At 39.5% G+C, this 19,771-nt stretch overlaps 1 protein-coding gene and 1 non-coding gene across 2 annotated transcripts; one reads left to right on the top strand and one right to left on the bottom strand.

The window, feature by feature from the left end:
- Positions 1-7,289: 7,289 nt before the first annotated feature.
- On the top strand, positions 7,290-8,444 carry LOC112794850 (uncharacterized). Its single transcript, XM_025836823.1, has one exon. It carries the CDS (start codon positions 7,290-7,292, stop codon positions 8,442-8,444), a length of 1,155 nt encoding a protein of 384 aa, XP_025692608.1.
- A 9,900-nt stretch (positions 8,445-18,344) lies between these two features.
- LOC112798676 (small nucleolar RNA R71) lies at positions 18,345-18,448 on the bottom strand. Its single transcript, XR_003200276.1, has one exon. It is a non-coding gene; the product is annotated as a small nucleolar RNA R71 (small nucleolar RNA).
- Between the last annotated feature and the right edge of the window lie 1,323 nt (positions 18,449-19,771).

The following is a 19,771-nucleotide window of genomic DNA, read 5'->3' as shown; positions in this document are numbered from 1 at the left end:
AGCAGAATTTTCTGCCCTGGCTCAAAGACTCTGCATGACAGTTTCTTATCTTGCCATCTTTTTGCTTTCTCTTTGTAAATTTTTTCATTTTCGAAAGCATTGAGTATGAATTCCTCTAGCTCATTTAACTAGAGCAATCATTTTTTTCCAGCTAACTTGGCATCAAGGTTTAGGAATCTGGTTGCCCAATAGGCCTTATGTTCCAGTTCCACTGGCAAGTGACAGGCTTTTCCATACACCAGCTGGTATGGAGAAGTTCCTCTAGGTGTCTTGAATGTTGTTCTGTATGCCCACAGAGCATCATCCAAGCTTCTTGCCGAATCCCTTCTACGGTTAATCACAGTCCGTTCTAGGATTCTTTTAAGTTCTCTATTAGAGACTTTAGCTTGCCCATTTGTCTGTGGATGATATGGAGTAGCTACCCTATGGCTAACTCCATATCGAACCAAAGCAGAGTAAAGCTGTTTATTGCAGAAATGAGTGCCCCCATCACTGATTAGTACTCTAGGGATACCAAATCTGCTGAAGATGTATTTCTGAAGGAATTTCAGCACTGTCTTAGTATCATTAGCGGGTGTTGCAATAGCTTCCACCCATTTAGATACATAGTCCACTACCACCAAAATATAAGTGTTTGAGTATGATGGTGGAAAAGGTCCCTTGAAGTCAATACCCCATACATCAAACAACTCAATCTCCAAGATCCCTTGTTGAGGCATGGCATAACTGTGAGGCAGATTGCCAGATCTTTGACAACTGTCACAATTAAGTACAAACACTCGGGAGTCTTTATAGAGAGTAGGCCAGTAGAAACCACATTAAAGGACTCTTGTAGCTGTTCGCTCACTTCCAAAATGTCATCCATACTGTGATCCATGGCAGTGCCAGAGAATCGTTTGTGCTTCTTCTTTAGGCACACATCTATGGATTACTCCATCTGCACATCTCTTGAAGAGATATAGTTCATCCCAAAGATAGTACTTTGCATCCGTGATCAATTTCTTTGTTTGCTGCCTACTGTACTCTTTGGGTATGAATCACACTGCCTTGTAGTTTGCAATGTCTGCGAACCATGGCACTTCCTGGATGGCAAAGAGGTGCTCATCCGAAAAGTTTTCAGAGATTTCAGTAGGAGGAAGGGACGCCCCTTCTACTGTTCTATTCAGGACAGATGATCTGCTACTTGGTTCTCTGTCCCTTTTCTGTCTCTTATTTATATATCATACTCCTGCAGAAGCAACACCCATCTGATGAGTCTGGGTTTTGAATCCTGCTTTGTGAGTAGATATTTAAGAGCAGCATGGTCAGTGTACACAATCACTTTTGATCCTACTAAATAAGATCTGAACTTGTCAATGGCGTAAACCACTACAAGTAAATCTTTTTCTGTGGTTGTGTAGTTTTTCTGTGCGTTATTTAAAACACGACTGGCATAGTAAATGACATGCAGAAGCTTGTCATGCCTTTGACCCAACACTGCACCAATGGCAATGTCACTAGCATCACACATCAGTTCAAATGGTAATGTCCAGTCTGGTGCTGTGATGACTGGTGCTGTGACCAGCTTAGCTTTCAGAGTGTCAAACGCCTGCAGACACTCCTTATCAACGATAAATGGCGTGTCAGCAGCTAGCAGATTACTCAGAGGTTTGGTAATTTTCAAAAAATCTTTTATAAACCTCCTATAAAATCCTGCATGCCCCAGAAAGCTTCTGATTGCCTTAACATTGGTATGTGGTGGTAATTTTTCAATTACCTCCACCTTAGCTTGATCCACCTCTATTCCTTCAGTCACCATAAAGTGACATTTCTCCCAGTCTAAAACCAGATTAGTCTCTTGGCATCTCTTTAGAACAAGTGCTAGATAGTCAAGACAGGAGCTGAATGAGTCTCTAAACATTGAAAAGTCATCCATGAAGACTTCCAGAAAATTTTCCACCATATCAGAGAAAATAGAGAACATGCATCTTTAAAAGGTTGCAGGTGCATTACACAGACCAAATGGCATCCTTCTGTATGCAAATACTCCAGATGGGCATGTGAATGCTGTTTTCTCTTGATCTTGGGGATCTACTGCAATTTGATTATAACCTGAATATCCATACAGGAAGTAGTAGTAATCATGACCTGCTAGTCTTTCTAGCATCTGGTCTATGAATGGTAAAGGAAAATGATCCTTTCTGGTAGTTGTATTGAGCCTTCTGTAATCAATACACATACGCCACCCTGTAACTATTTTTGTAGGAACCAGTTCATTTTTTCATTATGAACCAATTCTAGTAATTTAGTGACCTCCTTCGGCACCACCTCCTTCATGGCTGGATTCAGCCGCCTCTGTGGTTGAACAGCGTCACCCTCCAATAGGATCTTGTGCATGCATCTGGCTGGGCTAATGCCCTCAAGATCACTGATGGACCATCCAAGAGCTATCTTGTGTGTCCTTAGCACTTGAATTAGTGCTTCCTCTTCCTGTGGCTCTAAGGTAGAGCTTATGATTACAGGAAAGGTGTCACCTTCTTCCAGAAATGCATATTTCAGGGATGGTGGTAATGGTTTGAGCTCGGGTTTGGGAGGTTTCTCTTCTCCCTGAAGGATTTTCAGAGGTTATATTATTCTCTCTGGTTCCTCTAGATCAGGCTAAACATCTTTAAAGATATCTTCTAGCTCTGATTTGAGACTCTCAGTCATATTGACCTCTTTTACCAGATAATCAATAATATCAATGCTCATGCAGTCATTTGGGGTGTTTGGATGCTACATAGCTTTGACAACATTCAACTTAAACTCATCCTCATTGACTCTCGGGGTTACTTCCCCTTTTTAGATGTCAATAAGGGTTCGGCCAGTTGCTAGGAACGGTCTTCCTAGAATGAGAGTTGCACTCTTGTGCTCCTCCATTTTCAGCACCACAAAGTCAGTGGGAAAGGAAAATAGCCCAACCTTGACAGTCATGTCTTCAATCACGTCTGATGGGTATTTAATGGAACCATCAGCAAGTTGGAGACATATCCGGGTTGGTTTGACTTCATCAGTCAATCCAAGTTTTTTTATAGTAGATGCAGGTATTAGGTTGATACTTGCCCCAATATCACATAGAGCTTGCTTGGTACAAGTACCTTCTAATGTGCATGGTATCATAAAGCTTCCGGGATCTTTAAGCTTCTCAGGTAAGCTTTTCAGAATGACTGCACTGCATTCTTCAGTGAGGTAAAATTTTTCAGTTTCCCTCCAATCCTTCTTATGACTTAAGATCTCTTAAATGAACTTAGCATAAGAGGGTATTTGCTCCAGTACCTCTGCAAATGGAATCTTTATTTCAAGAGTCCTGAGATAGTTTGCAAAGTGGGCAAATTGCTTATCCTGTTCTGCTTAAGTTTCTGAGGATAAGGCATTTTGGCTTTGTATTCATCAGGCTTAGTTGCTGTAAGTTTATTGCCTACAGATGTGGGTTGAGAAGCCTTTTTAGAGGGGTTGCTATCAGCACTTGTATGTGTCTGATCTCTCACTGGCATTTGAATGCCAGAGGTGGAAGCTGGAGTGCCGTTAGATGCCAACTCCTTACCTATTTCTGGCGTCTGAACGCCAGAACTGTGCTTTATTTGGGCGTTCAACGCCAATTCCTTGCTTGTTTCTGTCGTTGAACGCCAGGACTGAGCATGGGTTGGGCATTCAATGCCAGCTTCCCACCCATTTTCTGGCATTTGAGCACCAGATTTATTCCTCTCTGGGCTCTGACAATCCTCAGAGGGATTTTGGCTAGCAGTCTGTACATTTCTTGGCTTCCTGCTGCCTTGAAGTAAGGTATTTAATGTTTTCTCACTTCTTAATTGTACTGCTTGGCTCTCTTCTGTTATTTGTTCTGATAACTGCTGTTCTGTTTGCTTCAACTGCACTTCCATATTCATATTAGCCATTCTTGTTTCTTGCAATATTTCCTTGAATTTGGCTAGCTGTTTTGTTAGAAAATCTAATTGCTGATTGAATTCATTAGCTTGTTCTGCAGGACTGAGTTCAGTAGTTACTGTTTTAGCCTCTTTATTGATGGAAGGTTCACTGCTTAGGTACAGATGCTGATTTCTGGCAACTGTATCAATAAGCTCTTGAGCTTCTTCTATTGTCTTTCTCATGCATATAGATCCACCAGCTGAGTGGTCTAGAGAAGTCTGAGCTCTCTCTGTAAGCCCATAATAGAAGATGTCTAACTGCACCCACTATGAAAACATTTCAGAGGGGCATTTTCTCAGCATCTCTCTGTATCTCTCCCATGCATCATAAAGGGATTCATTATCTCCTTGTTTGAAGCCTTGGATGCTCAGCCTTAGCTGTGTCATCCATTTTGGAGGAAAATAGTGATTCAGGAAATTTTCTGACAGCTGTTTCCATGTCTTTATGCTGTCCTTAGGTTGGTTATTTAACCACCTCTTAGCTTGGTCTTTTAAAGAAAATGGAAACAGTAACAATCTGTAGACATCCTTATCTACTTCCTTATCATGTACTATGTCAGCAATTTGTAAAAATCGTCCCAGAAACTCTGTAGGTTCTTCCTGTGGAAGATCGGAATACTGGCAACTTTACTGCACCATGATAATGAGCTGAGGGTTCAACTCAAAACTACTAACTCCAATGGAGGGTATACATATACTACTCCCATATGAAGCAGTAGTAGGATTAGCATATGACCCCAGAGTCCTTCTGGACTATTCATTTCCACTTAAGCCCATAATGGACAAAGGGAGATGATGTGAATTTATTTTATTTATTTTATTATATATAAAAATTTCGAAATAATAATAATAAAATAAAATAAAATAAAGACTACAATAAAATTAAAAATAAATAAAAATAAAAAATAAAATAAAAAAAGAATTTAAAAATATTTATCAAGATTTTCGAAAAGGTGAGGAGAGAGAAAGTGGTTAGGATATTTTCGAAAAAGATATAATTTTTTTTTAAATCTTAAAAGGATAAGATTTTAAAAATTTTGAATTTGAAATCTGAATTTTTATATAAAAAAAATTCGAAAATATGGCTTAAAAATAGTTAGAAAAGATATTTTTTTTAATTTTGAATTTTATGATGAAAGAGAACAACATACAAAAGACAAAGAGTTATAAATTTTTAGATCTAATGCTCCTTGTTTTCGAAAATTTTGGAGGGAAAACACCAAGGAACACCAAACTTAAAAATTTTAAGATCAAAACACAAGAAAGACTCAAGAACACCTTGAAGAATTACAAGAACAACAAGAACACAAGAAAGAACACCAAACTTAAAATTTTTAGAAAATCAAAATAAATTTTCAAAAATTAAAGAAAATTAACATGAAAACACCAAACTTAAAGTTTGGCACAAGATTCAATCAAAGAAAAAATTATTTTTGAAAAAGATTTTAAAAAGAAGATACCCAATTACCAAGAACATAAACCAACGCTCTAGCCAACTGAGCTATAAATGTAACGTGTTTTAAAGAAGTATTTTAATAAATAAAAATAAAAATTTTTTGAAAACTAATATTTTTAACTTGCACAAGGAAAACACGAAAAATACACAAAATAAGAAAAACCAAAGATCAAACAAGAAAATTTGACAAGAACTATTTGAAGATCAAGGAAAAATAAAGAACATGCAACTCAAAAATTGAAAGACAAAGAAGAGCATGCAATTCTAGTAAAAAAGATAATTTTTTCCTAATCTAGGCAACAAGATTCACCGTCAGTTGTTCAAACTCAAACAATCCCCGGCAACGGCGCCAAAAACTTGCTGCACGAAAATTGCAATCACACTTTTACAATCCGCACAACTAACCAGCAAGTGCACTGGGTCGTCCAAGTAATACCTTACGTGAGTAAGGGTCGAATCCCACGGAGATTGTTGGTTTGAAGCAAGCTATGGTTATCTTATTATTCTTAGTCAGGATACCAACAATAGTGTTTTTCATGTTCAATTGTAAAAAGTGAAAGGGCATAAAATAAATAATTGTTACTCAATAATGGAGAATACGTTGGAGTTTTTGAGATGCTTTGTCTTCTGAATTTTTGTAACATAATGCTTCCTCACTTTCATAAATGCAAGGCTCCTTCCATGGCAAGCTGTATGTCGGGTGTCACCGTTGTCAATGGCTACTTCCCATCCTCTTAGTGAAAATGGTCCAAATGCTCTGTCACAACATAGCTAATCATCTGTTGGTTCTCGATCATGTCGGAATAAGATCCATTGATCCTTTTGCGTCTGTCACTACGCCCAACACTCGCGAGTTTGAAGTTCATCACAGTCATCCAATCCCAGAATCCTACTCGGAATACCACAGACAAGGTTTAGACTTTCCGGATCCTCATGAATGCCGCCAACAATTCTAGCTTATACCACGAAGATTCTAATTAAGGAATCTAAGAGATACTCATTCAATCTAATGCAGAACAGAGGTGGTTGTCAAGCACACGTTCATGGATTGAGGAAGGTGATGAGTGTCACGGATCATCACCTTCTTCATAGTGAAGCGTGAATGAACAGAAATAATTGCATTAATTCATCGAGACGCTGCAGAGCTCCTCACCCCCAACAATGGAGTTTAGAGACTCATGCCATCAAAGAGTATAAAATTCAGATCTAAAAATGTCATAAGGTACAAAATAAGTCTCTAAAAGTTGTTTAAATACTAAACTAGAAACCTAGGTTTACAGAAAATGAGTAAACTAAGATGGATAGTGCAGAAATCCACTTTTGGGGCCCACTTGGTGTGTGCTGGGGCTGAGACTTAAGCTTCTCACATGCCTGGGCTATTTCTGGAGTTGAACGCTAGGTTGTAACCTGTTTCTGGCGTTGAACTCTGATATGACCAGTAAACATCGGTTACACATTATAGCTCGGTTACACTTGAGACCCGATCATAACCGACGATTTCATAATAAGCCACGAAGCGTCCTAAATCAATAACGTCGGATTCACAATTAATCCTCTTCCTAGACGTTATATCTCAAGAAAAACGGCCGACCTTTCCCGTTAATATAAAGCAGACGAAAGACCAGAAAAAGGTATGTCACTTTCAAAAAGTACAATTTATTATTCACCCAATTCTGACTTGAGCGTTGGAGTGCCTTTGCAGGTACCCTCCCCCGCCGATCATTCACCACCGACGTATACCTTGCTTCGCGTTGGGAGTCAGCCGACCTCAGTGGAAGACGAGCTATACCTCGGGAGAATCAGGCAAGAACATTTGGCGCCCACCGTGAGGCCGAATAAATTTGAAATTCCATTCATAAAGGTCCCAAAAACACCCTTAAAATACAACCATGGCTGACGCCCCTCCCCCTACCCCATCCGAGCTCCTGCGGATGGTGACCGAGCTTCAACAAGCAAATCAACAAATGGCGGAGGAAAATCGAAGAATGCAAGATCAAATTGCGCAATTAGTTAATGCTCGGCTGGAGCACAACAATGATCGTCATAACCGAGAAGAAAATCATGAACGTCGATCAATACCAACCCATGTTTCTGAAACACCCCAACGGGAGGAAGAGGAGGCCCACCAAACAGAAGAGGCCCAACCAGAGGCTGAGGAGGAAGAGCGCAACAATTCTGCCGGCCCGTTTACGGCCGACATCATGAATTTCCAACTTCCCAGACAGTTCACCCTGCTGACAACTTTGACCCCATACGATGGATTAGGAGATCCAAAGCAGCATATTAAAAAATTTCGATCTATTATGATTGTTAACGGTGCATCTGACCCTATTATGTGTTGTTGTTTTCCATCCTTTTTAGATGGTCCTGCACTTGACTGGTTTTGCTCTTTGCCTGCAGATTCAATATCCCGTTTTCAGGAATTGGCGAAGCAATTCGAAGATCACTTTGCGGCCTCTGCTATATACCTGCACGATTCTGACTACCTGACGACCATCAAACAGGGCCCACAAGAGAGCCTGAAGGACTATATAACTTGTTTCACAAAGGTCGCCATGAGGATCCCCGATCTTCATCCTGAAGTCCATCTCCATGCAATTAAGAGCGGCCTTCATCCGGGCAAATTTCAGGAGACAATAGCGGTGAGCAAGCCGAAAACTTTGGCAGAATTCCGTGAAAATGCAAAGGGACAGATAGACGTTGAAGAGCTTCGCCAAGCCCGCAAAACAGAAAAGTCAGTCACTGCCAAGGATGATGATAAACCTCGGGATAACAAGAAAACCTTCAAGCCCGTCCCCCGGTATGAGTCATACACAGTCTTCAACACAAAGAGGGATGACATTATCAAAGAAATACTTAACTCCAAATTAATCAAACCCCCTCGTAAACCCGACGCCTACCCAGAATCCAAAACTGTTGATAAATCCAAATTCTGTACTTTTCATCAAAAGCACGGTCACACAACTGATGAATGTGTGATCGCCAAAGACCTCCTGGAACGCCTCGCAAGACAAGGTCACCTTGATAAGTTTATCGCAGGATGAATGCAGAAGACTATTACGTCGGCCTCCGACCCCTCAACAGCAAGCCCCTCTTCAAAGGAAAATGATAAGGCACCCATTCAACCAAGAGGAATCATCAATTGTATCTCAGGAGGATATGCAGGAGGCGGACATACAAGCTCGGCTCGAAAAAGAACCTATAGAGCCATGTTGGCCGTCACAGATGCCCTCAAAATATCTCAGCCGACTCACGATTTCCCGGAAATGACTTTCTGTTCAACCGACTTTAATCAGAAAGATTTGAATTATGACGACCCGGTGGTAATTTCTGTTCAGTTAGGAGACCTAATAGTCCGCAAAGTACTCCTCGACCCCGGAAGTAGCGCAGATGTATTATTCTTTACTACATTTGAGAAAATGAAGCTGAGTAACAACATCTTGCAACCATACCACGGAGACTTGGTCGGATTTTCTGGAGAACGCATCCCCGTTCTCGGTTCCGTGTGGTTACAAACCACACTCGGTGAGCAACCATTATTTAAGACACAAGACATTCAATATCTTGTTGTCGACTGTTTTAGTCCTTATAATCTCATACTAGGTAGACCATTTTTAAATCGATTTGCGGCAATTGTATCTACAGTTTATCTTTGCGTGAAGTTTCCTGTGCAGGATAATTTAGTAGCAACAATCCACGGGGATCTCCATGAAGCTCGCCAATGCTACAACACAAGCTTGAAGCCTATCAGAAGGAGCAACATACCACAGGTCAACTCCATACAGCCCGACCAGCCGAGGTTGGCAGAAATAGATCCAAGAGCCGATTTTGAAGATCGACCTATGCCAAACGAGGACTTAACAATGGTCCCCCTAACAGAAGATCCCATGAAATTCACCTTTGTTGGGACATCAACGAACACCGAAGAAAGAGAAGCACTCATAGCATTTCTGCGTGAAAACGCCGATTTATTTGCTTGGACCCCTGCAGATATGCCCGGAATACATCCCTCCGTTATCACACATAAATTAGCAATCAGTCTAGGGGCCCGCCCAATCTCACAAAGGAAAAGAAACCTCGGAACAGAGAAGAGCCTTGCATGCCTTGCCGAGGTTACAAAGCTCATTGCGGCCAATTTCATTCGCGAGATCAGGTTCACAACATGGCTCGCTAATGTTGTAATGGTAAAAAAGAATAACGGTAAGTGGCGCATGTGTGTCGATTTTCAAAATCATTCAAAATCATTTCTCCTATGAAAAACATTCAAAATCATTTCTCCTATGAAAAACACGATCAGAACGGTTGCATGGCAGTAATTCCACACGGAAACCAGATTTCACTACCCTAGCTACATTAACCTTACTAACACTATCCCTATCAACAAACAAAGAGGCTCTTATTTTCACATCATCATCAACCCAGTCATACGATTCGCCATTATCAAACTTGGGCAAAGATTTTCCTTTCTTCTCACTTATGGCTTCTGATGAACTCAGGAAAAAGAAAGAAGGGATTAAACGAAGAGAAGAGATCTTGCTACTAACCTTGGGTGCTCATGGTGTTTAAAAGCTTCTGAAAATATAAACTTCCAAAGTAATAACAATAGCCAAAATGGTGAACCGTCCAGTTACTTAAATCCTCCTCAATTTATGATAAAAATCAAAACCATTAAATGAGGTACAATACCAACGGTTAAAACTAAGCTTTGGAACTCAAACCTATCTAGAAAAATTAATAAAACAATAATTAAAGGTTTTACACCTATCGAGACTTGGGTAATAATTACAATAGCTAATCTATTCAGTTACCTACCACTAACTTTAAAGAGAGCTATGTTGACCTGGGGGCACAAGTGTACCGACCTATTACTCACTCATTATAAAAGCTCAACCTATCTCTTTAAAAGTCAGGTCAAGCTTGGGGGCTGTGATATGACCAGTAAACATCGGTTACACATTATAGCTCGGTTACACTTGAGACCCGATCATAACCGACGATTTCATAATAAGCCATGAAGCGTCCTAAATCAATAACGTCGGATTCGCAATTAATCCTCTTCCTAGACGTTATATCTCAAGAAAAACAGTCGACCTTTCTCGTTAATATAAAGCAGACGAAAGACCAGAAAAAGGTATGTCACTTTCAAAAGTACAATTTATTATTCACCCAATTCTGACTTGAGCGTTGGAGTGCCTTTGCAGGTACCCTCCCCCGCCGATCATTCACCACCGACGTATACCTTGCTTCGCGTTGGGAGTTAGCCGACCTCAGTGGAAGACGAGCTATACCTCGGGAGAATCAGGCAAGAACAAACTCCAACTTGCAACCTGTTTCTGGCGCTGAATGCCAAACTGCAACATTGAACTGGAGTTGAACGCCAGTTTATGTCATCTATCTTCGTGCAAAGTATGGACTATTAAATACTGCTGGAAAGCCCTGGATGTCTACTTTCCAACCCAATTGAGAGCGCGCCAATTGGACTCTTGTAGCTCCAAAAAATTCATCCCGAGTGCAGGGAGGTTAGAATCCAACAGCATCAGCAGTTCTTTTTCAGCCTAAATCAGATTTTTGCTCAGCTCCCTCAATTTCAGCCAGAAAATACCTGAAATTACAGAAAAATACACAAATTCATAGTAAAGTCCAGAAATATGAATTTTGCCTAAAAACTTATAAAATTACACTAAAAACTAACTAAAACATACTAAAATCTACATGAAATTACCCTCAAAAAGTGTATAAAATATCCGCTCATCACTCGTCCTTGAGCAAAAGAAGAAAGAAAGAAGGGGAAGAAGACAAAAATAGAGGAGATGGAGGGAGGTATGTGGTTCGGCCAAGGGGTAAAAGTAGTGTTGGTAATGTGTAAAAATGAAGGAGTGTGGAGGGGTTTATATAGGAGTGGGGGGAAGAGGTAGGTTCGTGTATTTGGGGTTGAGTTTGGGAGGGAAAAGTGTTTAAATTTGAAAATTGAGGTAGGTGGGGTTATGGGTAGAGTGTTATAGGGATGTATGAGGGGGAGAGAGAGAGAGGTGGGGTAGGTGGGGAACCTATGGGGTCCACAGATCCTGAGGTGTCAAGGATTTCTCATCTCTGCACCATTTAGGCGTGCAAAATGCCCTTAGAATGCAATTCTGGCATTTAATGCCAAACTGCTACCTGTTTCGGCGTTAATAGCCAGCTTTTACACCTTTCCTGGCATTTAACGCCAGCTTGGTGCCCTGTTCTGGCATTAAACGCCCATAATGGTGCCAGACTGGGCATTTAACGCCCATCCTGCTACCCTTACTGGCGTTTAATGCTATTTTTGAATTTGCTTTGATTATTGCAGTTGTTTTTGTGACTCCACATGATCATCAACCTAAAGAAAATATAAAATAATAATGGAAAATGGAAATTTAACATAGATAAATAAAAATTGGGTTGCCTCCCAATAAGTGCTTCTTTAATGTCAATAGGTTTACAGTGGGCTCTCATGGAGCCTCACAGATAATCAGAGCATGGTTGTGGCCTCTCAACACCAAACTTAGAGTTTGGTTGTGGCCTCCCAACACCAAACATAGAGTTTGAATGTGGGGCCTTTATTTGACTATGTATTGAGAGAAGCTTTTCATGCTTCTTCTCCATGTGTACAGAAGGAGAACCTTGAGTCTTGAATACAAGGTAGTCCTTATTTAATTGAAGGACTAACTCTCCTCTGTTAACATCAATCACAGCTTTTGTTGTGGCTAGGAAAGGTCTGCCAAGGATGATAGATTCATCCTCATCCTTCACAGTATCTAGGATGATGAAATCAACAAGGATGTAAAGGACTTCAACCTTCACTAATACGTCCTCTACTAGTCCGTAAGCCTGTTTCAATGATTTGTCTGCCATCTCTAGTGAGATTCTTGCAGCTTGTACCTCAAAGATTCCTAGTTTTTCCATTACAGAGAGTGGCATAAGGTTAATACCTGACCCTAGGTCACACAAAGCCTTCTCAAAGATTCCTAGTTTTTCCATTACCAGGATCCTATTTTTTTTGAGGTAAAGTTTGCTGAATCCAGGTATTCAGTTCATTAATGAGCAATGGAGGTTCATCCTCCCAAGTCTCATTACCGAATAGCTTGGTATTTAGCTTCATGATTACTCCTAAATACTAGGCAACTTGCCCTTCAGAAATGTCTTCATCTTCTTCAGAAGATGAATAGTCATCAGAGCTCATGAATGGTAATAGAAAGTTCAATAGAATCTCTATGGTCTTTGTATGAGCCTCAAATTCCTGTTGTTCCTCATTGAGGTACTCTATAATGGCCAGTGGACGTTCCCTGAGGTCTTCCTCACTGGGAATCACTACCTTTTCACTCTCTCCAGGTTTAGTAATGTTGGTCACAGTTATGACCTTGCACTCTCTTTTGGGATTCTCTTCTGTATTGCATGGGAGAGTGCTAGGAGGAGTTTCAGTAACCCTTTTACTCAGCTGACCCACGTGTGCCTCCAAGTTTCTGATGGAGGACCTTGTTTCATTCATGAAACTGAGAGTGGCCTTAGATAGATCAGAGACTGTATTTGCTAAGCTAGATGGGTTCTGCTCAGAATTCTCTGTCTGTTGCTGAGAGGATGATGGAAAAGGCTTGCCATTGCTAAACCTATTTCTTCCACCATTATTATTGTTAAAGCCTTGTTGAGGCTTTTGTTGATCCTTCCATGAGAAATTTGAATGATTTCTCCATGAGGGATTATAGGTGTTTCCATAGGCTTCACCCATGTAATTCACCTCTGCCATTGCAGGGTTCTTAGGATCATAAGCTTCTTCTTCAGAAATGCTTCTTTAGTACTGTTGGATGCATTTTGCAATCCATTCAGACTCTGAGAAATTATATTGACTTGCTGAGTCAACATTTTGTTCGGAGCCAATATGGCATTCAGAGCATCAATTTTAAGAACTCCCTTCCTCTGAGGCGTCCCATTACACACAGGATTCCTTTCAGAGGTGTACATGAACTGGTTATTTGCAACCATTTCAATGAGTTCCTGAGCTTCTGCAGGCGTTTTCTTCAGGTGAATAGATCCACCTGCAGAATGGTCCAATGACATCTTAGACAATTCAGATAGACCATCACAGAATATATCCAGGATGGTCCATTATGAGAGCATGTCAGAAGGACACTTTTTGGTCAATTGCTTGTATCTTTTACAAAGTTCATAGAGGGATTCACCTTCTTTCTGCCTGAAGGTTTGAACATCCACTCTAAGCTTGCTCAGCTTTTGAGGAAGAAAGAATTTGGCTAAGAAACCCGTGACCAGCTTATCCCAAGAGTTTAGGCTATCTCTAGGTTAAGAGTCCAACCATATTCTAGCTCTGTCTCTTATAGCAAAAGGGAAAAGCATAATCTTATAGACTTCGGGATCAACTCCATTGGTCTTAATAGTATCACAGATCTGCAAGAATTCAGTTAAGAACTAAAAAGGATCTTCTGATGGAAGTCCATAAAACTTGCAATTCTGTTGCATCAGAGAAACTAATTGAGGCTTAAGCTCAAAATTCTTTGCTCCAATGGCAGGGATTGAGATGCTTCTTCCATGGAAATTGGAAGTTGGTGTAGTAAAATCACCAAGCACCTTCTTTGCATTGTTATTATTGTTGGGTTCAGCTATTACTTCTTTTTCGATATTCTCAATAAGGTTTTCGCTGGGTTGTTGTGCTTTAGCTTCTTTTAACTTCTTCTACAGAGTCCTTTCAGGTTCATGTTCAACTTCAACAAGAATGTTCTTGTCCTTCCTCCTGCTCATATAAAAAAGAAGAGAACAAAAAAGAAGAGGAATCCTCTATGTCACAGTATAGAGCTTTAAGGTGTCAGAGGAAAATAAGAATATAAGGGTGAGGTAGATAGAGGCAAATTCGAACATATAAGGAATGAGAGAGTCCGAATTGCTAGTAGAGGGGGAGTGTTAGTGATTAAATAGAAAGAGATGAGAGAGAGGTAATTTTCAAAAATTAAATCAAAATTTAAAATAATTAGTTAATTAAAAATCATTTTGAAAAAGGGTTAATGGTTTTCGAAAATCAAAAGTGAGAAAGTGATTAGGTGGTTTTGAAAAAGATAAGAAATAGTAAGTTTTGAAAAGATAAGAAGTTAGAAAAAGATATGATTGAAAAGATATGATTGAAAAAAATTTGATTTTTTAAAAAGATATGATTGAAAAGATATGGTTGAAAAAGATTTGATATTTTTTTTAAAATTTATGACTTACTAACAAGAAATTAAAAGATATGATTCTAAAATTCAAATATTGAACCTTTCTTAACAAGAAAGCAACAAACTTGAAATTTTTGAATCAAAACATTAATTGTTAGTATTAATTTCGAAAAAGATGAGGTAAAAATAGGAAAAAGATTTTGAAAAGTTTTCAAAAAGATTTTTGAAAATTTTGGAAAAACAAAGGAAAAAATGAAAAATATTTGATTATGAAAAAGATTTTGAAAAGATAAATTTTTGAGATTGAAATCTTGACTTGACTAACAAAAAACAACTTATTTTAAAAATTTTGACTAAGTCAACCCAAAGATTTCGAAATTTATGAGTGAAATAAGGAAAAGATATTTTTTTATTTTTTTTAATTTAATGAGGAAAGAGAAAAACCACAAAATGACTCAACACATAAAAATTTTGGATTAAAACAAATGATGCATGCAAGAACACTATGAATGTCAAGATGAACACCAAGAACACTTTGAAGATCATGATGAACATAAAGAACTTATTTTTGAAAAAATTTCAAGAAAAGAAAAACATGCAAGACACCAAACTTAGATATTTTTCATATTTAGACACTGATAAATTAAAAATGCATATGAAAAATAAGAAAAGACACAAAACAAGAAAATATGAAGATCAATGATGCCAGGGCATCTTGGCCAGTTTCACTGACCTTTTCTATACTGTTTTAGGGTAGTTTCATGCATTTTCTTAGTAAATAAGCAATTTTTGGGTAAAAATACACTTACATCTTGATTCAAGCAAACATTGTGAACTTTACATGATTTCATGAGAATTATGCATGAATTGAATGATAAAATGGAGGATGTATAATCTCATGACTTGGAACAAAGCTTTGATGCACCCTTTTTGTTTAATTTCAGGAAAAAGGAAGCAAAGAAAAGTCACGTTAGCCACCACGTTAGTCTCACTAACCTGACCACCAACGTGGAATGGGAGCAAGCTTGCAGCGTTAGTAGAAACGTTATCACCAATAATGCCTTCGAAAGCCATCATAACCCACGTTAGTTGCCACATTAGTTACATTAACGTGGGAACTAACATGGAAGGAAAGGGAAGCTCCAATGTTAGTGGTAAAAGTAAACACCACTAACATTCCAAAAGGCCACACATAGCCACGTTAAGAGTCACGTTAATTCAAGTAACATGAACTCTAACATGGAATAAAGAAGAGATTGCCAACGTTAGTTACACTCACCATTGTCACTAACACTTGATCAGGCCAAGATTGCCTACGTTAGTGGTCACGTTAAGACCACTACCGTGAATGGTAACATGGAGCAATGAATGATGGGCCAACGTTAGTAACACTAACCTTTGTCACTAACGTTGGAGATGGCAAGCACAACCACGTTAGTGGTCACGTTAATGCCATTAAGGCGAGGCACTAACGTGGAAAGAAGGGGCATTTTGAAGCGTTAGTGATAACGGTGAGTGTCATTAACGCCCTCGAGCTTCAGCATGCCCACATTAAGGGACACGTTAGTTACACTAACGTGGATCATTAACGTGGGAAAAAGGGACAAGGAGTAGCGTTATTGGTAAAAGTGAGTGCCAATAACGCTTGCGAAGGGCTAAGAGGCTACGTTAGTAGTCACGTTAGTACCACTAACGTTGAAGTTAATGTGGATCAACTAGTTTGGAATGTTAGTGACAAAGTTATCGTCACTAACGCTTTCAAACCCAAGTTTACACCTAACGTTAATGCCACTAACGTCCTAACTAACGTCCTACCATGCCTGACTCACATTCTTTCTGCAAGCAAAGCTGAACCCACTGAAGACTGTAACTGCTTCAACTAAAGATCAAGGGCCCATATCCAAGACTTGAAGAGCTAACTAGATGATCAGAAGAGTAGTATATATAGGAAGTAGTTTTGAATTAGAAAGGAGGCCGGGCATTATTGTAACTAAATTCTGTATATTTACTTTTCTGCAAATTCTAGTTTACTGGAGAATGCACTCTTCTCTATGATCTTTCATTTTCAGAGCTGTGAACAACTAAACATCTTTTCATTGGGTTAGGGAGCTCTGTTGTAATTTGATGGATCAATTATAGTTCTCATTCTTCTTCCTCTTTTTTTTCTCTTGATTTACTAAAAAGCTTTCGATCTTAAATCAATTGGTTATTTGTCTTGGAAAAGAAACTCTCCATAATTGGATCTCCTCTGAGCCTTGGAAAAGGGATGAGGAGATCATGTTAGAATTGCTTTCTCATGTTGGACCAAATTGGGGTTTGGATGGATATAGTGACATATAATCCTACCAACACTTTGATTTGGAAATACATGTGTTATAATCAGTGACCATACTTCATCTCTTCCCATAAGCAATTAAATCAAGGAATTGGACAATTGTTCAAGCTTAGAGAGATTGGGTTTCCGAGGAATTGGGATCCAATCACTTAACATTGCCAAGAAGATCAATAAATGCATTGATTGAGGAAGAGATGAGAATGAAATTGATCCGGAGAATGCAACATCTCTTAAGCCCAATGAATCCCCCATTTCTGATCTTACCCATTCTCTTTACCTTCTACCATTTACTTTTATGTTCATCTCCCCAAATCCCCATGTAAGAATCTGCAATTTACTTTCTCCAATTTACATTCCGCCATTTATTTCTAGCATTTACATTTTCTGTCATTTGCTTTCCCGCCATTTAATTTTCTACAATTATCAACTCAATTTCTGCTTAGCTCAACTAGAACATTCCTCCAATTAAAGTTGCTAGACCAATCAATCCCTGTGGGATTGACCTCACTCTATTGTGAGTTTTTACTTGACGATAAATCGGTATACTCGTCGAAGGGAAATTTGTTGAGAGACAAGTTTTTGTGCATCAAGTTTACGGTGCCATTGCTGGGGATTGATTTTGTATCGACAATGATTAAGTTGGAGGATAACTAGATTGAGCAATTTTCTTTCTTTTGATTATTTCATCTTAGTCATTTACTTCCAGTTTAGCTATTTCATTTCCTTTTTCTTTCTTCTTCGTCTATTTACCTTGCTATCTACAATTTAGTTCACTAACCCGCTAACTGTTTGATACATTGCACCACTCACACTAACAGCCATTCTAACAAGAGTAATTTCTACATTTATTTTCTTTCTTCCTTTTTGCTTTGTTGGTTGTATGACAAGTAGAAGAAGCAGAGCTTCAACTTCCTTTGATTCTGAACCTGAGAGGACCTTCCTTAGATTAAAGATGGAAGCAAGAGGGAAGAAAGTCGTTGGTGCTGAGGAAGAGGAGGAGTATTTTGAAACAGACATAGAGGAGAATATGGAGAACCACCATGAAGAAGAAGCTCACAACCATGCCAGAGAAGGCCCAGTGAATCATGCTAGGCAAGAGAGAAGAGTTCTAGGCTCTTACATCAACCCAAACCCAGGAATTTGTGGAAGTAGCATTCAAAAGCCAATCATACATGCTAATAACTTTGAACTAAAGCCCCAGCTCATCACCCTCGTTCAGAACAACTGTGCATTCGGAGGAAGTGCCTAAGGATATGTGATACTGTGAAGTCTAATGGTGTTCATCCTGACACCTATAGACTGCTTTTGTTCCCTTTTCACTCAGGGATGAAGCATCTAAATGGCTAGAATCTTTCCTGAAGGAGAGTTTAACAACGTGGGAAGATGTGGTGAACAAATTCTTGGCAAGATTCTACCCTCCTCAAAGAATCAACAGGTTGAGAGCTGAGGTACAAACCTTCAGGCAACAAGATGGTGAAACTCTCTATGAGGCATGGGAGAGGTTTAAGGACTTAACAAGAAGGTGCCCACCAGACATGTTCAATGAATGGGTGCAACTACACATTTTCTATGAGGGTCTTTCTTATGAATCAAAGAAGGCAGTAGACCACTCATCCGGGGGATCTCTAAACAAGAAAAAGACCATTGAAGAAGCCATAGATGTCATCGATACTGTAGCTGAGAATGACTACTTCTATGCTTCTGAAAGGAGCAACACTCAAGGAGTGATGGAGCTAAACCATATGGATGCACTACTAGCTCAAAACAAGATGATCACCAAGCAGTTAGCTGACCTTACCAAGAAGATGGAAGGGAACCAAGTTGCAGCAGTCACCACTTCATCATCAACTCAAGAAGGAGTAAATACAGAGGCAGAGAGTGACTGGGAATAAGCCAACTATATTGGGAACTAACCTAGGTCAGCCCATGATCTATACCCTAAAACTTATAATCCTGGTTGGAAGAACCACCCAAACTTTGGATGGCAAAATCAACAAGATCAAGGCTAAGATCAGAGACGTCACAACCCCAACAACAATGCAACTCACCAACATTCCACACAGAGATTATATCAATACCCACCCACCAGTACCTCTCAACATCCATATCAAAACCACAGTGGCCCTTCTCACCCCTCATACCTCAATTCACCATCACCATCCGAAGATAGACTCTCCAGAATTGAGACTCTACTTGAAGGTATACGCAAGGAAGTCCAAGACAACAGAGTGTTCAAGGATGAAGTGTGAGCTAATATCAAAAACCAGGGAGGCACCATCAAGAGGCTGGAGTCTCAAGTGGGATATCTCTCTCAACAGATTTTCAAGCCTACTGATAGCTTCCTAAGTGACACAGAGAAAAACGCGAGAGGTATAGCAAAGAAGGTAAGATGGAAAGAATGCAAGATGGTCACTATAAGTGATGAGGGGAGTGTGGAAGAACTGAACAAACTATTAGAACACTCTCAAGATATTCCAGTAGAGAAGCAAGAAGAGAGTGACCAAGAAACCAATCCCACACAAAAGAAGGAGCTAAGGGAGAAGGAGATTCTGAACCCATATGCAACTTTTCCCCAAAGACTCAAGGGGGTGTAGAAATTAGAGTGTACTCGAAGTTCCTCGACATGTTTGCATCTCTCCATGTAAACAAACCATTCATCAAGGCTCTCCAACAAATGCCTTCACACATTAAGTGTATGAAAGAGCTGTTGATCAAGAAAAATTCACTAAAGGAAGGGTAAAAATAGTGATGAATAAGGAGTGCAGTGCTCTCATTCAAACAGAGTTGCCTACAGAAAGGAAGGACCCATGGAGTTTTTACATCCGTTGTGCTATAGGAGAAATAAGGACTGATAAGGGAC

The sequence above is a fragment of the Arachis hypogaea genome, chromosome 4, assembly GCF_003086295.3.
Source record: "Arachis hypogaea cultivar Tifrunner chromosome 4, arahy.Tifrunner.gnm2.J5K5, whole genome shotgun sequence".
Classification (NCBI taxonomy): Eukaryota; Viridiplantae; Streptophyta; class Magnoliopsida; order Fabales; family Fabaceae; genus Arachis; species Arachis hypogaea.
This window is presented reverse-complemented; position numbering and strand designations above follow the sequence as displayed.